Here is a 23,033-nt window from a genome sequence, read left to right as displayed (position 1 = left end):
GTGGCAAGGACAGACGTGGGATGACTCGGTCAGATTACATCCCTGGTCAAGAAGCAGAGAGTGAGCAGGAAGCTACACTCTTCCCTCCTAGGAAGCCTGGAGGTCAGCCCTTAGTGACTTACCTCCCGCTGTGCCTCCAAAAGTCTCCACAGACAGCGCCACCAGCTCAGTCTAGAGAGCGGAGGGGTTTCCCTTCCAACCACTGCAGCACACACTGAGACAATTAGCATCTTCTGTTGCGCCATTGAGTTCCCCAGGCTCTTGATAACGTCCTGCAAGCCACCAATGGGTGCTCTCCTACAGCTGAGAACGCCATCGCAGTTTGGATGCGTGCTTTTATGAAAGTTAGGGCAATTGCTCATTCAAAGTACAACTTTATTTCTGGCTCTCCATTGACAAGAAAATAGAACGTTTCCGTTTTACATATGCTGGTGTCACAGTAGAACCTCTCGATTTCTCATAGGCAACGTGCCAGTCCATAAAATCGGAAATCATGCTTAATTGTTGTGTCCTTGTTTTATGCACGTGTGTATTATAATCGATGTTTGTCGCTGTGTTTTATAAGGACTTTTGGCTCTGAATAGACATATTTTGAAAAGTTTTAAAGAATGGGAATTTTGGGAAGGATGTGGTTCCTGATTGGAATGGTTCAGAGCAAGCAGGAATTTTCTGTATCTTTATAAACTGTGTTCTTTATTATGTTCCCTTGTCTCTTCAAATCAAATCTTATGTTTCCCTTAGTGGGTGAAAACCTCTAGCTTGCCATGAAGCCACCTTGCCTATAGGACCCCAAACCTATTGAACTGAGTAGTCAATTAAACAACAATAACCTATCCTGATTTTAACAGTTTGATCGGTGTTGTCCTACTCAGCCAATACTTTGACGGAGTCGGGGTCTCAGCATGTATCTTATCAAGCCTGCACTGTCCAGCATCCTGCAAGTTATTGTGGTGCTGCATACTGGGTATGATTTATGGCTGTGACTCTTGTCTGGGGCAGTGACACATGGAAAATGCCACTCACCGGATGGAAATACATTCTATCCACAGCCAGTAGCTTGCAGATTATGGTCTCGACACAGGTTTGTTTTAAATTTTAAACATTACATTCGTTGGCATTGTGGGTGTGTGTGTGCACATGCCAGTGAGCATGTGTAGAGGTCAGAGGACAGAGGTCAGAGGTCAGCTCTTAGGAGTGGTTTCTCTCCTTTAACCGTGTGGATAAGGGGGTGTCGAACTCAGGTTGTCCGGCTTGGCAGCAAGCACCCTTACCACGGACCCATCCAACTGGTTACCCTGCTTTGGAATTTTGAAGAACCACAAAACAGTATGGGACCTCAAGTGTATAGGATCATTCAGGTGTCTGATTGAGACCCTTTTGGTTGAACTTCCAAAGGAGTAAGGACCACTTTCAGTTTCTTCTAGTTCCTTCTCTTTTAGGGAATGACCAGCCACTCGCTTTCTGGAAATAATTTTAAGGCTCCAATGCCTCAAACACTGTGGCAGGATGGCATTTGACGGCACTGTCTGATAAACCAATTAGTGAGCAAGGGGTTCATCCAGGTATACCTCATTCTAAACTTTGACTTTAATAAACTTGTTATTTTTTTTAATTCTATCAAAAAATACATGTTTTTGAGGACCAGTGAGTTGGCTTAACAGGTACAGTTATCTGTTGACAACCTAGAAACCTGACTTCAGTATAGGGGACCCACACGATGGAGGAGAAAAACCATTGCATAAGTGTTCCTCCAATCACCATATACATAGCATGGTATATGTGTGTGCACACATACCCACACAAAACAAATAACCACACAAAAGCTGTTCATTGCACACATACCCACACAAAATAAATAACCATACAAAAGCTGTTCATTGCACACATAGCCACACAAAACAAATAACCATACAAAAGCTGTTCATTGCACACATAGCCACACAAAACAACCATAAAAAAGCTGTTCATTGCACACATAGCCACACAAAACAAATAACCATACAAAAGCTGTTCATTGCACACATTTCAACAATTATTTTGCTCCTAACTATCTTACCATGTAGGAGTGTGCAGTCTTAAAATTTTAGATGAAGGAAGCTTATCTAGATTTGGAAATATATATATATATACATATATATATATACATACATATATATACATATATATATGCTCTCTGTTTATGCAGATGTAGATAATTTAGTTTTGATTCTCTGTGTGTGCTCTTGCTCTTTAGAAGCCACCTTTATCAACCAACATATTGTAAATAAATTCCTCAAGCCATTGAAGACCTTTCCAGCATCAGTGTTTGATGTCTCTATAGTAATCCATGATCTAATTCTAAAGTTTATTTTCAAAGATATGGTGAATATTTTTTCAGAAATATATTTTGTTCAAACCATTGGTTATTTTTTCTTAACAGTGTCTGTGAAGTGAGCTTTAAAATGGATTTTTTTAAGACCTTTGAATATGAAGCCTTCCCTGAAATCCTAGCAGCCACACACTGCTTTTAGAATCCAGATGAAAAAATAAAATAAATCTGTGTCTTAGATTTTACTGAACCAGTGAGATGGCTCAGCTGGTAATGTGCTTTCTATGTAAGCATGGGGACCGGAGTTTGGTCCCCAGCATCCACATGAACATGGTCACAAGGGCTTATGGCATCACCTACCAGTGATAGGGGAAGCAGAAATGGGAATTTCCTTGCGTTTGCCAGCCAGCCAACCTATCCAAAGCAATGAGCATTGATTCTATGGAGAGACCCTGCCTCAAAAACTATGGCAGAAAGTGAAGGGAACAATGTCCAGTGTTTATCACTGGCTTCTACATGTAAGTGTCCACACATGCACACATTTATATGCAATCATCCGCACATACAGCCCTCACCCCAAACCCAGGAGAAGTGAGAACAGCCGATACTACACAGTTCTTCAGGCTGCTGGACTTCATATTTGAGTGTGGTGCCTAAAGAATGGGTGGCCCTTTTACTCACCAGTGTTTCTTTCCCAAACGAATGCAGATAGTTAAATTACACAGATATATTCCCTGATGTTGGTCAGGCATGACCTGTAGATGTGTGTGTGTGTGTGTGTGTGTGTGTGTGTGTGTGTGTGTGTGAGCGTGTGTGTGAGCGTGAGCACGGGGGTGCACAAGATGGTCATATGATCAACACTTTCATTTTCACACTTAAATATTTTCAGACATGGCAGCTCATGCTCCCTGCTTGGCAAATGTGTCCTATTGTGTTTGCAAGTCTTCAAAAGCTCTTTCACTTCGTTGTGCTTCCAAAAGTGTTTGAAATCACCCTTGAAGAAAACAGAAAGAAAAAGTGGATTTTCCTTTATAAACAGGCCATTTTGAGTTTGAGTTCCAAAGCAATTGAACTTGTTATTTGAAGCCATTAATGACATAACCAGAAGCCTAAAAAATGGGGATTTTGTTGGATATTTCATCAAAGAATTAAGTTTTCATAACAATTTCATGGAATTTATGCAGGTGATTCTATTAAATCCAGCTCAGTCAGTGTCGTCTCCAATCAACAGAGGAAATGGATCGTGACGTCTTTATCTCTGTAGGGGCACAGTGGCACCCAGATGCTCATGACAGGCTGTGTTCCTTGCCAAGGGCCACCAGATACAAGCCCCTTCTTTCTACTTTGAATCCTGTTGTAGACATCAGCTATCCTAGTTTATCTAGGGTCTTCCCACGTGTAGCACGGGAAGAGTCTGGCACCCAGGGACTGCTCTGCCTGAGCCAAAAGTCTCCCTGCTTTTAGGGATGAGTATGAAAAGTTGGAGGGAACCCCATACTCCTACCCTATCTTACCTGCAATGGAAATTGCATGATTGAAAGCAACTTTGATTCAGTGTTGGGTGGATGCATGTCGATCATCTCCCATATGTAGTCACCAATACTGGCTCATGTCTTCCTGCTGATACCGGCAGCCATGAGGACTGCTTTTCAAACATTTTGAAACTGGGTGGGAAGATAGTAACTATTCAAACTTGTTAGCATTTATTACATGAAGTCCCATGCTGTTGTTCTGTGAGAGTAATGGGTGCTTTGAAGAAGCAGAAATAACATGTTCCATGTCCTGCCGTTAACATTACTGGAACACTAGAAATTCCAGTAGCCCCCGTCTGTGAGGTCAGGAAAGGTTATTCAACCAAAGGGTGCCCACTTTTCACTCTCCCTTTCCTTCCAGCAGAGATCCTCCACCCCTTCCACATGTTTAGCGGCAGCATCTTCTCAATGTGTGCTCACGCCTCCTGTTACAGCTAATGGAAGTTACATATGTGTGCTCACCAGGAGGAGAAAGCCTTTATCCCATGTCAGGCGAAGCCCCGTGATCCTGAATCTCTTTCTAAACTTCAGACTGGAGGAGACCGGTGCAGGGAATTGCGCCTCCTCACTGTGTTAGCTCCTTCAATTTCCTTCTAATTGGAGCTTGCAGTCCAGATCCAGGGGCTGAAGAATATCAATTAAGATCTGGCTGCTTTCTAGGAAGTGCCCAGTTTAAAGGATACCTTTCTTTTTTTCTTTAAATTCAGTGTGGCTATTCACGAAGCACAGGCAGTGGCCCAATGAGTTCATATTAGCTTCTGAGGTTTCGCGTTTGCAAAGCAGACTCTGAGAAAGTAAGCAAAGTGTTCCTGAACTACTGCTAACCAGTGCTGTGCACTGGCGGGTTTATTGTACAGGACAGATAAACACTCGGATGGTCAGAATCCCAGCACAGTGCACGGAGCCTTCAAATTTAGTATCTTCCCCTTGTTCAGGACATTCATTTCTCCCAAGAATTCTTTTTAATGTCGGTCTTCAATTTATGTTTAAGAACTAGTAAACTATAGCGGTTTGACAGCCATTCACACTTAATTCTGTGCATTAAACCAACAGCATTCTTTTCCACAAACATCCATTGTTAGGACAATGCTCTCAGACAGAATTTATGAGAAATGGAATTATGTTACCAAGGAGATAGCATTTACTATAATGAAGAGTAGATCCTAGAAAATGGCCCCTTTTACAGCAGCTCAGTGCAGAGCCACAAAAGCAATTGATTGGTCTTGGCATTTAGTCTTATATCAGCGGTGTCATCCATGGCTTCAGGAGTGAGAACACTAATCTAAAGTGACATTTCTCTTCTGGCGGGCTTTTCTGCCCTGATGAAAGCAATTACTTCATCCCTAAATGATAATTTGCAGGAGTTTCAACCACTTTAATTGATAATTTTTTGTTGTTGTTCTGAGTTCAATTGTGAAGTGATTAGCTGATTTGGTAAATAGAAATTTAAGGTGTGAAATATACAAGTGGCCCCAAGGTAAAGTGCTATTTATTGGGTGGAGAGAAATTACTTGATAAAGCTGCGGTTTTTTTCCCCATTATTATGGAACTACCAGTTGTGTATGTTGAAGTTGTAGGAGGAAAAAAAAAAGAACAAAGCACTTTGATTCATGAGATTTTGGGCCCATACGGAGGCACACAGTGAATAGCTTGGTCTTGCTATGGGTCATTCCGGGGTTATTTGAACCCAGGTGAACACGAGTTGGAAAGGCCTGGGCAGAGTGCTCAGCTCTCTCTGTTACTGTTCTAATGACTCATTCGGAAATAAAATCATCTTATTTAAAGTGTTAGGAATGAAAAACGCTCATTGGGTAAAGCCAATTAATTTAATTATTAAGTTCAAACATACACAAGACATTTTCTGAAGATGGGGGAAGGCGTTTGGATGAATGCCTTTAATTACTCTTTTGATCTACTTTACCACAAGTCAAAAAGGTCACGGTTATTCCATCAGAATATATCTTAGCTTAAAAACCATAAGCATGCCTCTTGGTTTGGATGCTTTATCAAATGTGAACAGCCACAGATTTTTTTTTGACACTGTTTAAAAGCAATCGTTTCTTATTTTTCTTACATGTGGAAAAAATAATGGTCATTTCTCATGTTAAATGAGAAAAATAAAGCAAGAATGAAGGTCAAACTGATTTAGCACATCAAACCGTCTTTGTCAGCCCAGCTTAATATCTCCTGAGTTTGTGGAACAAATGAAATCTTGCTGCTGTTCCACTTTGCTTCCAAACAACCATTACAACTGGTTTTATATATCGTGTGCGCATCAGACCGTCTCAGTGTGCATCTTCACTGACGTGTTGCGGCAGCGATGATCTACAGTGGCAATCTGCCATTTATATAAGGGCAAAATGTGCATCTATATTTAGTTGTGAAATTGGCCTATTATACTCGTGATGTTTACAGAGGCTAACGTAAATTAATGATGACAGCTATGAGCAGTACACTAGTTAAGCAGCCGAGTTCTTACCTTGAACTTGAGGTTCCAGTCTTAACATCTAGTGTATACTTCCCGGCTGGCTTCACGTGGTAGAGAAAGATTTCTGAAATGATTACCTTTTCTTGAAGAATGTTAAAATAATCCGATTTGCGAGCGTCGTTGTTCGTGTTCCAGCCAAGCCATAGTTGTCTATCCACTTCTCAATTATACTACCTTGCGTTTACATTTATTCTCAGGATACACCAGAAAGAGTTTCTATTCTGTGGCAAATTGATTTGCTTGACTTCGAATTCTATGTGATGTCAGGGTGGGGAGGGCTGTTTATCCTAACAGTAATGAAGGAAGGGCCGAAAAGCTTATGGAATTGTCTAGTTGTTTTTTTGTTTTTTTTTCCCTGAGAAGGATCCTCATTCAGCTCCTGTCAGGGCAGGTGTAGGTACTGGAGTAGCTGTAGCTTCGCCATTAACTCGGACCAGAGTTCTGACAGGTGCACCGGTGTTCAAAGGTTCATGAGTTAAAATGCTGAAGCCTTTGATGAATTTTTGATGGCCGCATTTTTAATACGGGTCTGTCTTCTTCCTTTGAGGCTGCATGCCAGATTAATTGATAAATAGTAGGAGTCTGTAGTGCTGGCTTCTCCTAAGCAAAACAAGTAGGAAAATCCATAAAATCTTGCCTGTCTGGCTCCTTAGAAGTACCTTTTAAAGGCAAAATTTAAAGTTGTTTCTACCCCACCTGTCCTCCCCTACAGTGAGAGAACCAAACCCTGCCACATTTTTTTTTGTTTGTTTTAGAAAGACCAGATGTTAGGTTGTAAAACTTTTCAAAAGGTGTTTAGACTGAGGCTTGATGGTATGGTTTTCATGTGGAGGGATATCAGAGAATGTCAGTAGCAAAGGAGACCAACACATCTACATTACAAACCAGTCCGCAAAAGCATGGGTCCGAAGAGATGGCTGCAGCGGAAGGCAGCCTTTTCTTCCTGGGTTTCCCTATTGATCTTCCAGGACTGTTGCGTGCACTCTGGTTGTTGTGTCGTGGGCCTCTACGGATAGCCCATTGCATTAGTTCAGTAATAACTTTCGCCGTTTTAATGACTTTGAAGCCAAAAGAAATCAATTTTGCAAGGCTAATGTTGATCAGCCTCAAAAGATGCCATTTCTTTGTAATTTAATGAATAATCAATTCAAAGTTTTATCTTTCCCTGCAGTGGACAAGTAAGCCAATAAGTGGTTGATACTCAAAGCCATGGGTCATGATCAACTTTGGAACATTGGCCTTTAGATACCGACAGTGCCTTTCTTCAGTTGTGGTTTGGTCTTCTGGTTCCTCAGCTTCTGTATTTAATCCAATCTCTCAGTTCGGCATGACCCTCAGCGAGGATGCTGAGGGGCAAAGCCTGTCAAATCACCACACTTCCTAGTGGTATGAGCTCTCCATGGTCCTGGATTTGACTCAGAGAAACCATTCAGATGTTGAGCTCTGGGGGATGTTTTGAAAGACAGTCTTCCTTTGAAGAGAACCTGTGTGTATTTTGTGATTTAAAATTACTCTCACAATTTAAGATTTTTCCATACATATTTTTGATCTTCCTGGGTAATCTATTCTCTTCATAGTTATCTGCATGTTCATTTTTTAAAAATAAACGAACAAAATTACTAATCCTGCAGCTGAAGACCATGTTTTTGTCTATCGAAAATGGCTGCTCATTATTCTATTCAGAAACTTTTTACAAACATCCACGCTTACATTATTAATTATACATGTGTACATATTTATTTGAATACCTCATTAAGTATACCCATGGCATATGATGGATAGGCCCTAAGAATAATAACTACCATACAGAAAAGAAAACTCAGTATTGGAAATAAAAGGGTATTGTTTTACCCACATTAGTGAAAGGAGTGTCTACATTAGAAATGAGCACTATAGATGTTCAAATAATCAAACTATGTGAAATGAGATTAGATTTAATTTTGTTAAAATTTTACTTTATTTCTATCAGACACTTTATGAGGCACATAGAAGTGTCATCCCATTTCACAGATGAGAAAACTCGAGGCATTAGAAGTGAGCTTTGCATAGTTAATAAGTAATTGAACAAAGATTATATAAAATATTCATCTGAGTGTCCTCTGTTCTAACAAGGAACTATAGGTTTTAGCCTTATTATTCCCTTTTTGCCTGGGGTAATTGCAGCCATTTGAAAATCTGAAAATCGCACATCTCTTGAAGAACTGACATATAAACACAACTTTGCATGTGATGTTTCGTGGAAAGATATATGTACATGTGTGCTAAGGTGTTTGGAGCTTATTTGTTGGTGGTGATAATCTTGGCTGCAGATGATGGAGCAGTCACCAAAGAGCATTGATATTGTCACAGTCTTTGCTGAGGATGAATTGGTATTCTGTTTCTTCTACCCAGAATCAGATTGATCATGGCAGAGCATTGGAAAGGTTATATCCAGAAAGACACACACACACACACACACACACACACACACACATCTTTTGTATTTGAGAAATGCAGCCAAAATGTTTTGTCTAGAACAAAATATACAGAAGCAAAGTTTATTTTAGGTTTTTAACATGGTCCTTAATTCAATTTGAGAACTGATTATAGCTAGGCTCTACTTCATAAAACCAAGCAAAAGATTAATCCGCAAGCTGTGTTATTGTCTTAAGATCTTTAGTTTCATCTATTATACCAGAGTCTCAACAGCCTTTATAATCCTTTGACTGTATTTTATTGCTGTTGCCCTCAAAACCAATTACTACTTATTATAGACACAGTGCTGTCATTCTGAAAGTCTTCTGAACTATGGTGCCTGCATAATGATGTGATGTGGGAGTCATGGAAACCCTTTATTAAGATAATGGCCAAGAACATGACTTCAGTGGGGGGGGGTATATTGTGTGTTAGAGTTGAGGAAGTAGAGGTGAGAAAGTGACAGAGAGAACAGGGAGGTAGGATGTGTGCTTCTCTGTGTGTGTGTGTGTGTGTGTGTGTGTGAGAGAGAGAGAGAGAGAGAGAGAGGAAGACAGGGAGAGAAGGAGAGAGGGAGGGAGAAGGGGAGAGAGAGGGAGGGAGGGAGAGAGAGAGAGAGAGAGAGAGAGAGTGAGAGAGAGAGAGAGAGAGAGAGAGAGAGAGAGAGAGAGAGAGAGAGAGAGAGAGAGAAGAGTTTGTATCTTTTAGTAGCAATGCACTCTTCCCTGGGGCGGGAAATCGTTGCTCCCCTATCAACCCTTTGGAAGCTATTAGTTGATCTCTGAAGTCTTACAGTTTGATCCTCCTTATGATATTTTTTAGTGTTTTAATTAAACCCTGTCTTCATGTTTTACTTATTTATATTTTAGCATGACAAAATATTAAAGCTATACGTATTTATAGGTACCCTGTATAATATTCAACACATGTAGGCATTGTATAATGTTTAAATCAGGTTGAACACTTATCTCTTTAAAACTTCATCATCTCTTGGGGTGGAAACTTTCACATCCTCTCTTCTGGTTTTTTATTGCACAGTATTCTGTCGCCGTGTGTGCTCGCCCGCTGCGTATGTGCAGCCTACCACTGTGATCTTTGTTTCCAGCCAGCTCTAACCTTGCCCATCCATCACCCTTTCCCTATTCATTTTCTCCTCTCCTCGCATCCCCAGCCCTCATGAGGATTAATTTTTTCCCTTGGTTTATTGACAAGCCTATTCATTAATATCAATTTCAGAATAATTGCTTAATCATCCACTTTGCTTTAGTTACATGGAAAAAAATCTAGTATAAATATTAGGAATATTAATTAGATAATGAATGAATTCATTTATGATCATTTAGGTGACAAGGAAAATTACACATAACATCCATGTAAAACTACCTTCAAAATTGGCCTCCCCAATTATGGCCCAATTGTAAAATGAGTCACTGATCCCAAACTTGACCATAACATGCATTATTGGCATGCACAGTTAAACAAAAAAAATCTTTTATTAGTTAATATATTAAAATTTTGAAATTTTCTTCTGAAAATTATGATACTTTTTTTTAAAATTTATAAATGGTCATACTGGAAGTCTGACATTCCCAGTGGCCAGCTGAACTCATATGCTATCTCGTAGCTAGGGCTGTTGACTTCCAGGTCCACTGGTTCTCCCCTGTCTTCTTCACTCACTGGAAGTCCCTTCCTCAACCTTAGAGGGCCTGAAATCCCCTGCTCTTGTGCTTCCCTTGGGCTCTCACTGCACCAAGAAAATGGCTTAACCCACCTCCTGGAGCAATGTTGAGTTCAAGTACATGAAGACAGCAACACACTAAACTCCACCCACCACCCTGGCCCCTGCTCCACACATGTTGAAGAAAAACAGGGTGAAATCCATGGTATTGGCGGCACAGCCCACTTAGCTAATGTGAAATAAATTAGTTGCGCCATGTAAAAGGAGGCCTAAGATCCCCTGGTCTAAGATCTAAGCCTGGGTCCTAGTACATTACACTATGTCAGATGGTAAAACATCGGTACCTGACGTAGCTTTCAATAAGCCAATAGGTAAACATGGTCAAGATGTTGGGAAGTATGTGGCATCGTATGTTTCCGAATAAAGTTACCATCTGAGTCATATTGCAGAGCAAAGTTTCGTTACTTAAATGACTTAAAATAATAGCGTTATTTTTGTTATATATATATTCATTTTTATATGTTATATATTATAAGCATATATGCTAGCTGGAATATTAACCTAGAAAGTGGCGTGATGTTTCTTAAATTATGTAAATTTTCTGTAAGATCTTTTGGGTGTATGGAGAGGATGAGTTTTTCCACTGTAAGCAATTCATGGCTGCTATAATGTGATCTGGCTTGTTATTCTCCAGTTTGTATTTATGGAGAGGGGAACCATACTGCTGAAACCGTTCTGAATATTCCTCTGAACTTCCTTCCTTGTTGCTCTTTTTATTTAATGGGAATCCAAGATGTGGATTTAAACATTTAAAATGTCCCCATTCAGTAGTGCAGATACTCACCAATTATTTTATGAGTTCCTTGGTGCTGTAAATAAACCCAGTTAGCCATCACTGGGGTCTGAGCTTGCACGCATTGCTCATCAGAAGCAAAGCAGTGAGCATGCCTTGGAGGAGACGCTCGCACACAGCTTCAGCTGTGCCAAATCCTGCCCTCAGCAATGTGAGCACACTTCAAACAGAAATGCACATGAATAGTTAAAGGAAAATTCTGGATCCAACCTGTTGCCTCTTCTGTGCAGCAATGTGTCTATAATGTCTATAAATTTTAATAAACCAGACAGAGCTTATCTTTCGGCATAAAACCCAAGTTATCATGAGGTTTGGCTTTGGGTGGGGGCAGTGTATTCTCTGGCATCCCAGAATCTGTCCCTATGCTAACGCAGGCCAGTTTATACAAAATTATAGTATCCTCTCATCAAGAGGGCATCATATTCAGTGTGTTGTCTTCTTCATGGGATTGGAAGCATGAAAATCCTTGAAGAGGAACAGGAACACTGGAGCAGCATCTTTGTTGATCCTGCCAGAGTGACTTCTATCCCTGTTTCCCTTTGCTCTACAAAATGATGGTGGAAACAAAAATTACAAAGTCTTTGCCGTAATGGTTAAAGATGCCCCTGGCAGCAGAAGTTGAATGAGAACTGGTCTAGGAGCATGTGCCACACGAGCTGAGTCTTAAATTGGTTATGGTTATAACATCATGCCTCGCTTATAAGCCCTGTGTCTTAGAAACAGGCTGTGTATCCCAGTGTGTATCCCTGGAGGAGGGAAATGCTGTCACAAGCAAGACACAATTTTATTAGTCATACCTGGATTTGTGACAAGAGGGGGACCACGGACATTACTTGAAAGTCATTTAGCTGTTGCTCTTGAATTCTGGATTCGTTTTTGGTATATTTTGGGTGGCAAGGTGATAGACTATAAAGAACATAATCCCATATTCTAAACAAGCCCGTCCCTCCTCTTTGCTTTCAGTTTACAAGCACTGAGAAAGGAGAAATCCAGAGACGCTGCTCGCTCCCGCCGGGGGAAGGAAAATTTCGAGTTCTATGAATTGGCCAAGTTGTTGCCTCTCCCAGCAGCCATCACCAGCCAGCTCGACAAGGCATCCATCATCCGACTCACAATCAGCTATCTCAAAATGAGGGACTTTGCCAACCAAGGGGACCCTCCATGGAACTTGAGGATGGAAGGCCCGCCCCCGAACACCTCAGTGAAAGGTAGGTTGTTGGCCACTGTGTTGTATGCATTATGGTGGTCTGTGGCTGTCTCTGGAATGAAATGTTCATCAGCATCCTTTCTTCTTTTCCTGCATATCAAATCCTTTAAAGGGATACAAATGTGGAAATCTGAACTCTGCATGAGAAAGACACCATGCGAAGGTGAAATAAATCTCTTCTATTTCTATTTGATTTTCAAAAAGTCTGTGCGCCTATGCATTCTTTGACATAATATAAGATTGTGTAGGAGTCAGGATGGAATAATTTGCATATGTGTTCTAATTTATGGTATACAGCTATGTGTACCTTCTTGCCATTGCCATGTGGGGATGTTGGTTAATAGGTGGAGCTAATGTGCTTTGTGTTAAGCAAACAAAGATAGGAACAGAGCAGGGCCTTACCAGAGCAGGTGTTCTTGAATTAATGATTTAATTGACCCTGAAAATCAATCCATATATTAAATTTTCATGTTTCTCTATGGACACATTGATTTAATGTTATGAATATAAACATATATTTGTTCTTCAAATCCTTGACATCGTTTCTCTTAAAATTATTTTCAAATGGTTGTCCTGTCCTTTCGATGCTTAAATTTCAGGATTTTCTTGTTTGTTCCTGAAACCCCTAAAACTTGATGGCATTTTAGCATTCAAATATGTATGAATTAATTGATGTGTATGTGGTATTGACCATTGGTTTTTTTCTCTTTCTTTCTTTCTTTCTTTCTTTCTTTCTTTCTTTCTTTCCTTCCTTCCTTCCTTCCTTCCTTCCTTCCTTCTCTTTTTTTTTAAAGACAGGGTTTCTCTATAACTTTGGAGCCTGTCCTGGAACTCTGTAAACCAGGCTGGCCATGAACTCACAGAGATCCTCCTGCCTCTGCTTCCTGAGTGCTGGGATTAAAGGTGTGTGCCACCACTGCCTGGCTGATTTTCTTTTCTTATGGGCATGTCATTCATAGCGGATGACCTAAAATCTTGAGATTTCCTGAGTCCTCATGTTCTAACCTTGTATGTAGAACCTTTTCAAGCATGGTATAGAAATGGACTATTTAGAGAGGTATACATAATCTCTTCTAAGGGAGAAAGGCAAATGAGCTTCTTTTCCTTGAGGTTTATTTTTATTATATTAATTATGTGTATGTATAGTGTCTGTGTGGGGCTGTGTGCATGTGAGTGTGGTGTCCTTGGAGGCTGGAGGCATTGGATCTCCCTGGAGCTGGAGTTACTTACAGAGGATTGTAAGTTGCCCAATGTGCTGGGAGCCAAGCCCCAGGTCCTTAACAGGAAAGTCCTCTCTAGCCCCATTTTCTTGGGGTTTCAGGGAAGTAGGTCAGGAGGAGGCAGTCTCACTATGTAGCTCTAGCTTGTCTTTAACTCACTGTGTAGACCAGGCTAGCTTCAGACTCTGCCTACCAAGTACTGCTAGTAAAGGCATCTGCCTCCATGTCCATCCAAAATAATCCTCAGGTGATTTTGGACTGCCACCTACCTCTGGAAAAGTCCTTGTAGCCTTAACTGTGTTTGGGAAGTTTTGGAAAGTGTACTAGCAAATGGATTCTGATCAAACCAAAGGATCAGAAGCTGTGACTGTCACTGCATGCCAAGAGTTGCAATCATATATGTGTGTACCACTTAGTTTGAAAATTCATAATCATAAGCTATAAACTTTGAAGCTCTCTAGTACTCAGAGTACCAACATGATGCCCCCATGAGAAAGCTTTGCTGTGTACCTGTATGAAATTACTAAAAATAGTATATAAACTTATCTCAGTGTGGTATGCAAATGAATTTTGTGCATAGACATGTCTCCTTTCTTTAAGATAGTTCATATATATATATATATGCAAACATCCCAAAGTCTGAAATCTGTGACATTTCTAGCTGCCAACATTATGGATAAGGGAGACAAACTCTACCTGGACTTAAAAACTGTGCTCATGGAAGTAATTCTGAGTGTGTCAGCCCCATGTCCAGGAATAATTGCCTAATACAGTAATCTCCATGGTTTATTTGTGTCATTTTTTCTTATTATTTTGTTGTTGTTTGTTTTGCTTTTTTTTGTTTTCTTTTGAAGTTGGATGGGCAGGAAGGTGGTGAGAATCTGACAGGGGTTGGGGAAGGAAAAATGTGATCAAGATATAAGAAAAAAAATTAAAGAACAAAAGGAATTGTGCTCTGGTTGTGAGAAGAAGGATAGAATTCAGATTCCTTCATGTTGTTTTCTTCTAGAACAGAATTGACATACTTTTTTTTTAAATAAAGGACCTTAGAGTAAATATTTTTGGTATTGGAATCCACTAAGTCCACGAGATCAGGACAAAGACAATATATAAAGGCATAAATGTGGCTTGTTCCAGTAAAACTGTATTTACAGGCCACACAGCAGCCTCCACTCAGTGGGGCTCACCAGTCACAGTTTGTAGACCAGTGACCGAGTCCATGCTGTTCAAAGTCTGAAGAGCGCACACCCAAGGCACCTCTCATGGATAGGATGTCAACATGAAAAAGATGAAAGTACATTTCTGTTGGCTGTTCTGCCTTGGCCAATGTAGATATCAACTTGGTGATACACCATGGCATGGTCTAGATACCAAAATAGCTCTGAAATTTCAAAAAAATGTACATATAATTCTAGTACATCTATGTCAGATACACTGTTTGCTCCAGTTCAGGCGTGGCTAGCTTCATGCTTCCTTAGAACCATCTAAAAGGAACTGATAAGTTCAGTGAGTCAGAAAGCATACAATGTGAAAACACATTTTTTAATTTGATATAAGTTGAGGGACAGAACTTATATTTATTTGTTTAGCCTAATTATAATTTGCTTCCATTTTGAAAGAGTTTAAATTGAAAAAGGCTCACTTGGTAGGGATGGCTGCCAATATAGTAAGAGAATGAGGGCTGTATTGTCTGTCCACTAAGTTCTGGTGTGATGAGACAACTTCTGTTCGGAACTGTGGTCTTTTCCAGATGTAAACCTTTGGATCATATAGACATGTTGACTTATTTTACTTGGATGAGAGAGGAGTTTACAGTGAACGGTTGGTTAGCAGATCTAAGAGCAGACCCCATGTTCTTACCTTCCATATCATTGCTGGGAACGATATTCATTTTGTGTCATCCATAGCAAACATTCCAGGGAGGATTTTGTCAGGCTTAGACTATCACTACTAATGGATTTCTTTCAGTGTTATGGTTAAGAGATAACAGATATTCTTAGTTAATGATGATGTAAGAGCATGAAAATTGATACATGTAGATGGAAGTTTCTGTTCCACCTAATCCCGCAGCTGTTCAGTCCCAAATAAACACACAGAGGCTTATATTAATTGTAAACTGTTTGGTCTATTGCTCAGGCTTATTACTAACTAGCTCTTACAACTTATATTGACCCATAGTTCTTATCTGTGTTTAGCCACATGACTTGGTAATTTTTCTTAGTAAGGCATTTTCGTCTTGCTTCCTCTGTGTCTGACTGGCGACTGTGCCTTTCCTCTTCACAGAATTCTCTTAGTGTGGTCATTTCATCTATACTTCCTGCCTGGATACTGGCCAATCAGTGTTTTATTAAACCAATACAAGTGGCAAATCTTTACAGTGTACAAGAGCATCATCCCCCAGCAGATACGTGTTCATTGCTAGTAAACAGGCAATAGGCTGGGACTGAAGCTAGAAGCTCAAGTGAGTCTACCCTATCTGCTCGGGCTCACAAGTGTTCCCTGGATGCAGGAGCCCTCTCTGCAAGCCGGCTCTGCGATAGACTATGTGCACAGCTTACTGCTTTATTCTGGCTCTTTAGTGCAAAACTGCTACTCATTCTGATCAAACAGTCATGAAACAACAACATCAAAAGAAATTCATTTTAATTTATTAAGGTCTTCTGTGTTGTGCCCTTGAAGAAGTTCGTATGGACAAACAAGCTTATATAAATAGCCTGCAGCATCCTGTGAAGTGCGGTTCATAATCCAACAATAAAACAGACAGACATTATACTTTGAGCCTCTCCAAACAGCCTCTTGAATAAACCTAAAGGCATTTTGAAATTTATATGAAAAGTACTCACACTGGGTAGGCAACAGTTTTTAATGTGATGAGTTGATCATGCTAATAATTAAATTTCAAAGCCAAAATTTAAATTTGTCCCACACAACTCCATCGAATTTTAATCATTTTAATTTGCTGCTTCCCGAAAGGTCTTTCACTCTGCCCTGCATTCATCACATCTTTTCTTCGCAGTCTACAAAGGTTGATGAGTTTGTTGTGTGGTGCCCATTGTATACAGATTATTACAAGGTACGCTAGCAGGGAGAACACTCAGGTGACAGTGTAGAATATGTCCTGAGTCAATTGCCTCATGGAAATGATATGTTAAGCAATTGGGATGCAACAGATAGTTTTTTTCTATTATTTTAGAAATATCTGTATTGTTAGAGTACAGATCAAATCTACAATGAACATTATGCATTATTCACGAAATGACCAGGCATTCTCAGCAGTGTTTCAGCTGAATAACTGATGATTGTAACCTTTAAAGAAATCTCATTGTGGTGACTGTTGGTAAATCACTTCCCCATTCATAGTAATCTCTATTTAGAGGCTATCTAGAAGCCATTACATCTTTTATTAATCTTAAAAGCAATAGCTGCTGATTTGACATTTACTAAAACTAGATAAATTTTCTGTCTTTCTAATATCATGGACTTCAGTCAATTTTTGGAGTATGTCTCCTGCAACTCGATTAATGTGGGACTATTTGCCATTGTACACCTAAGTTCTATTTCAATTTAAACATTACAGATTTTTAAATGGTAATTTGCCTGTGTGTACGGCAGCCGGTGATGCTGAATATGTAAAATATACGACAGCCTCGGTTTCTGCAGAGGAGCAATGGAAAAACACACAGGGAAACTGCTGATTAAAACCAAGGGAGACCCCGGGGAGGAAGAGCTTTTCTATCTTTATAAAATTTAACTTCACTGAAAGGCTGAAGAGATGCTTCATCAGTGAGGAGCCCTTGCTTGCTCTTGCTGAGGACCCAGTTTGGTTCCCAGGACCCACATGGCAGCTTGTAACCATCTTTAACTCCAGTCCTAGGGGGTGGGGAGGAGGCAACACCCTCTTTTGGCCTGCATGTGAGCCAGGCATGCATGTGTTATACAGACATGTGTAAGATAAAAAATAATGTAAAAACTATAATTCATTGTTTCAGGATCTATTGGAAATGAAGCTGTGGCTGTTTCTGGGCAGAGAGAGGGGCAGGGCTCTGTTTAAGCATGGTGTGTCTGTCCTTATTCAGTTGCCACACTCATGCATGAACCATGGTGCTAAGCACCCTCATTTCCCGTAATCATGGAAGGTGTCGGGTGCAGGTTCACCTCCTGACGGACATTAACTTTCTGCTATGATGGTGGTTCCCTTAAGTCAGGGAACATTTTATAAAGTATATTTTGTTTGGGGGAAGGAATGGGGCTTCTCAGATGATCTGAATGATAGATCTTGGTGCAAACAGCTGGGAAGCCTTTCCAGTTCCTGCCCTGGCATTTTCCTGGGGGCTGGCAATGCCTTTGCTTCTAACAGGCACAATGCTTTGAGGCAAGGTGCGCATTCCCCTTCCTCAGAAACCTTGCAAGATGAACACCGTTTTGTTACTCTACACTTAGTCAATAGCATGCCTTGTTTCCTTTCAGATAGGCAAGGGGTTCAGGACCAAGGTTGAATTCCTGTTACATTTGAGTAGATGCTTCCTTAGAGCTAGACAAATAAGTTTGGAAATGGAAACTTGGTGCTTACTTGGCTCTTGTCCTTGCCCCATTATACACGGGAGGTTGGGGGACTCACTCTGGTACCTAGTTCTATCTGCCTCAATCTGAAGTCATGTGTAGCCCCAATGGAAACCTGTCCAGAGGCCTATCTGCTAGTACTTATTGCTCTTTCTTTGAGCATTGTGTGCTGGGTCTGAGTAGCTCATGGAAATACAATATTGTGTAATTGTTATTCTTGGGTATACATCCAGGAAGTCTTGTTAGTGACACGACTCTGTCCTTTTTTATATGTATCTAAAGTTCCTGTTTCTGAGAGGACATCATGTAAGGGCTAATCTTTAATATGATTTCTCAATTGGACAAACAGTGTGTATATTGTCCTGCTTGTCCAGGCCTATCTTCTCCAAGTGGGAAGAGCAGGCTTTCAGACAAATGGGGCCTTAATGATGGCAGGATATGTCCCTGAAGTTCTTTTGGATTTCACACTATCATGAAACATTTTCATATGTCTACATGTGTGGGCTGTGATGTGTGGAGTTATGGCATAATCTAGCATAAAGATATCATATGGTATTGCTAAGTATTTTGTTTGCCACAAGGAAACATGTCTAAGACACAGATACATGATAAAGCCACTGGAATTACCAGATTGCTCTACCCCATTGTGTTAGTTCTTGCCCCCTATTTTGTCTTCTGGACTTGGCTTTCTTTTTTGCCAAAAGGAAAATTTGATATTTGGAGATGCTCTTCTAGAAATATGAACACAAGAATCATCTCATTTTTCTTCTAGCCATATCCAATGCTGCAAGCCATGCATGGGTGTTTTATGTATTTCACCGTTAGACCAAATGCCCTCTCTCTGAAACACACATACAACACGCAGGCAGGCGGGCACGCACACACACACACATACACACACACAAATACCTTTCTCTCATCCAGGACAAGTGCCATGGCTAGCATTCCTATAACAAAAGACAAGCTAACAAAAGAACATTAGAACACATTCATTTAACCAAATTTTATGTGACCTTGGAAACTGTCAGTAAAGAAGACCTGATACAGAAGATAATATGCTCTCACACCCAGGCTTTGTGAAGATGGGACAGCACTCACGGATGTAGCAAGATGGAAGCATCTATAATAGGAAGAGGGACGTGCCTTACTTTTTAGATTCTTCTGAATTCTCCTCAGCCCATCTGTTGAGCAAAGGGCACAGGGAAAGACACCTGCCACTAAGAGTCTATTGGGCCAGAGAGGGACCGATGGTCAGAGAGAACACGTGGTTTCCCAGGCTCTGCTGATCTACTCTGCACTGATGTTCTGTACTCCCTACGCCTGGGAGTCTGGTGCGCTCCAGTTCAGTGTTTGAAACCCAGATCGGATGTCCGATGAAGGTGCAAAATTGTCTTCTTCCTGGGTCATCAGCTGTTTCTGTGAAGCCCACTTACATTCTTCTGTTGCTTTGCTCTCAGCCCCTTTACCTGCCTGTGGGTTGGGGCATGAGCTCATTGGCAGCATGGAAGTTTGCACCTGGAAGGGTGGTGAATATTGTTAAGGAATTGAATGGTGAAGATTTCTGTTTCCGGATTGAAGTAACAGCAGGGTAACACTATGCTTGAGTGGGGGCAGGTCATAAAACTGCAAGAAGGAAGAGTAGACAGACTGGAGGAGGGATGATGAGCATGGTGTGGAATCAAAGGAAAAGTGGAGGGGTGTGGAGCAGGCCTGAAAAGTAGAGGTCCTGGTCCCATAGGCTCACTCTCAGATGTAGAAAACGGAGTTGAAAATGCCAGCCCTCGAGTACGGCGTGTAACTGCAGTCTGGCCGACAGATTTCGGCCTGTCTTGTCTCATCATGCCTTTCCGTGCTCCACCATGGAGGGTTCACATTTCCTAGAGAAAGAAAAGGAAATAAGGAAATAATGAGACGACAGCTTTTCACAAAACTTAACAAGCTGTGGGACCTCTGCTGTAAAACCTTCTGGAGGAGAGTTCAGGTTTCTGCTCCTTGTTTCTGGTCAGTGATCCTGGCCTGGATGATTACTTACTTTCTAATCCTGAGCCCGAGTTCTATAGAAACAATTTAGCAATTAGTAGCTAGAATTAGATTCTTCTGAGATGGCTCCGGTTTCTCAAAGCAGACTATTAATAGTATCACCACCCGTATGTGTTCACTCTCTATACGCTGCTAATATTTCTGTCTTTCATTTTTCCCTTATTCCCCTCAACATGTTGTGACTCTATTAGGTTTTGGACTCAAAAAAAATAGACCATCACACATGCGCAGACATACTTGCATGCTTTTGTACATGCTGTGTGCAGGCACAAGCACACGTGCACACAAACGTGCACACTCACGCACACACACATTTTCTCACTGAAATCTTCCACTTCTGTTGTAACCCCTGAGGCTTGACTATGTGTAATCATTACAAATAAGAGCCGGAAAACAAAGCACAGAATCTTGTGACAGCGTTGACACTGACGGACCGGGACTCTGGAACTTTATATGCTTGGTATTTGCTGTTATGTTCTTTACGGCACACACTTGTATTCTTTACCACACCCAACTTACTCTGAAAAAAAATCTCCTGGTTCCTACTAATGTAATGTGTCAGTCATGGTGCCCTGTGGCACTATATTATGCTGTGTGGCATCCACCTATTTAGGGCTTTCACGTCTGCATGCTCTGTTCTTCAGGACTGGAAGTCTTTGATATGCTTTTGTTAGCCCTATAACCTCTTGCAAAGCATAATATATAGTTCCAGCACTCTGCGGATAACAATATTTCATGAGCGCAGCCAAGAGTCACCTCTGACTGCTATAGATGATTGAAATTGTCCTATGGCTTTAATTTCCCGAAACTGCTTCCTGGATACTGTGCATAAGTCTTAGGTGTGCCTTAATAAACACGTGGTGACCTCTACCTGTGAAAACTAATGTGGCTTTGAATACTGATTGGCTGCAGCTTTTTTACATCCACTCTGAGTCTGTTTTATGTCCGTAAATGCCAGAAGTTGAGCCAGAAAGGAAGGTAAAGAGAATCTTTGGTTGAAAGCCATACTTCTATCTCCTTGTTGTTTTGAAAAAGAAAAGAAAAAAGAAAGAAAAGAAAATTGAGAGAATATATAGAGAAAGTCAATGACAAAAGGAAGTGATTCGTGATCAGCTACCTATAGCTCTTTGTGTACTGTGGGACCCCATGAAGTTTCCACCCTCTGGGTGTTTCCACCTTCTGTGGTGGTAGCATGTCTATCAGTGCCATTATTTTAGTCTTATTTGGGCAGCGATATTGTTGTGGTGACATGTAAGTTGTCGTTTCTAGGAGGTGCAGTCTCACTGTAGACTTCCAGGACCTCTGGCTTCCAACTCCCCACCCCCAACTCACAATGTTCTCTCTGTCTTAGCTAAAGAAGTTGCATTATGGATAAATCTATTGTGGCATGGTATCTTTTAATCAGTTATCGGTTGTATTTGTGACTTCTGAGAGAGGAAATGTTAGTCTTTTGCTGGGATGATACCCTAGATTATCCAATACCAACAGGTCATACCTGAAAAAAAATATGCAATACTAACTGGACTCAGCAATTATTTTTCATGTATGTGTATATGCATGTAAATTTAGCAGTAATCAAAGGAAAGAGGAAAAAAGTTGGTAGCAGAATTTGAAGTCTTCGGAATCCCGCTCAGTACGTTTTCCTGAAGGATAGAAACCTTCTGTTTTACCTTGTGATAACTCATTGAATTCCTCTCGCTACACTCACAGTGCATGTGTACTTATAGGGCTCATGTGTGTGCCTGCGGTTTAGCCCATAGATGGCCAATTCTGTGTATGACATCAGAGTAGATGAGGACAGTGATACTTTCATTCATTTTTAAAAATTATCCATTCTTGTAGGGTCCTGGTGACAATTATACAAGATTGATTCATGTTTAAATGTGTAATAATGACAAGTTATGACCTGGGATGTATTTCTAATGCAATATTCAGAGTTGATGTGCTAAGATACCTGCATCTTATGATAATCAGTAAAGAAGTTGTGCCCCAGCTGGAGGTGTGGTATTGGCATGTGCTGTAAGGTATTAACCATGGCTGTATAAATTTTTCTGCATTTGAAGTGGCTTAGCTTATTTCAGCTGCTTTTACAGCTTCATGTATCAAATGATTAAAAGAAGGACTTACTGAGATAGTGTTCTCTGGGTATTATTAGAGAATAAGACCAAAACATTGCATATGAAAGCCAATATTTGCAGGTTTGTCTTTGTCTTGCTTTGCTTTTATTTACTTAAATTCTCTATCCAACAACCCATTGGTTGGATTAAAGAGTTTTGATTCGCTTCTTCACATAATTTGTTAGTGTTCTTTTTAAATTAACTGGTGCTTTAAATCCGCATTTGACTGTAGCTATCATAAAACAATGATTAGGAATAAGACATCTGAAATTTGTTCATCAATAATCCAGAATTAGAGCTGGGGTGGTATAGTGCCTGATTAGCCTGAGAAAGTCTTGGGTTCTGTCCCCAGCACTGCAATAATAACAGCAATTGGTATTAATATAACAATAGTTATTTATAACTATAGTTGTGTTTATAATATATATTAATAATAACAGCAGTTATTGTTACCATTATTATTATTTCTGCAGTGTTTGGAATCTAGCCAACACTAGGCCCTGAGCTGCATCTCTGGCCCCAGAATCTAATGCTGTCATCATCACACTGACAGACTGGAAAAGCTAGCCTGATCTT

At 40.5% G+C, this 23,033-nt stretch overlaps 1 protein-coding gene across 8 annotated transcripts in view; it reads left to right on the top strand.

The window, feature by feature from the left end:
• Nucleotides 1-23,033, top strand: part of Npas3 (neuronal PAS domain protein 3) — an 801,863-nt gene that overhangs the window by 236,919 nt on the left and 541,911 nt on the right. For 5 of the 8 annotated variants that reach the window (XM_075947916.1, XM_075947915.1, XM_075947914.1 and 2 more), the window contains one exon: nt 12,277-12,521. In XM_075947916.1, the coding sequence (XP_075804031.1) occupies nt 12,277-12,521 (245 nt within the window). Of the gene's footprint in view, nt 1-12,276; nt 12,522-12,632; nt 12,684-23,033 lie in introns of all 8 variants that reach the window. The other 3 variants (XM_075947913.1, XM_075947918.1, XM_075947917.1) reach the window with 1 other exon arrangement.

The sequence above is a fragment of the Microtus pennsylvanicus genome, chromosome 14, assembly GCF_037038515.1.
Source record: "Microtus pennsylvanicus isolate mMicPen1 chromosome 14, mMicPen1.hap1, whole genome shotgun sequence".
NCBI lineage: Eukaryota > Metazoa > Chordata > Mammalia > Rodentia > Cricetidae > Microtus > Microtus pennsylvanicus.
Note: the sequence above shows the minus strand (reverse complement) of the source record. Positions and strands in the feature narration are given on the sequence as shown.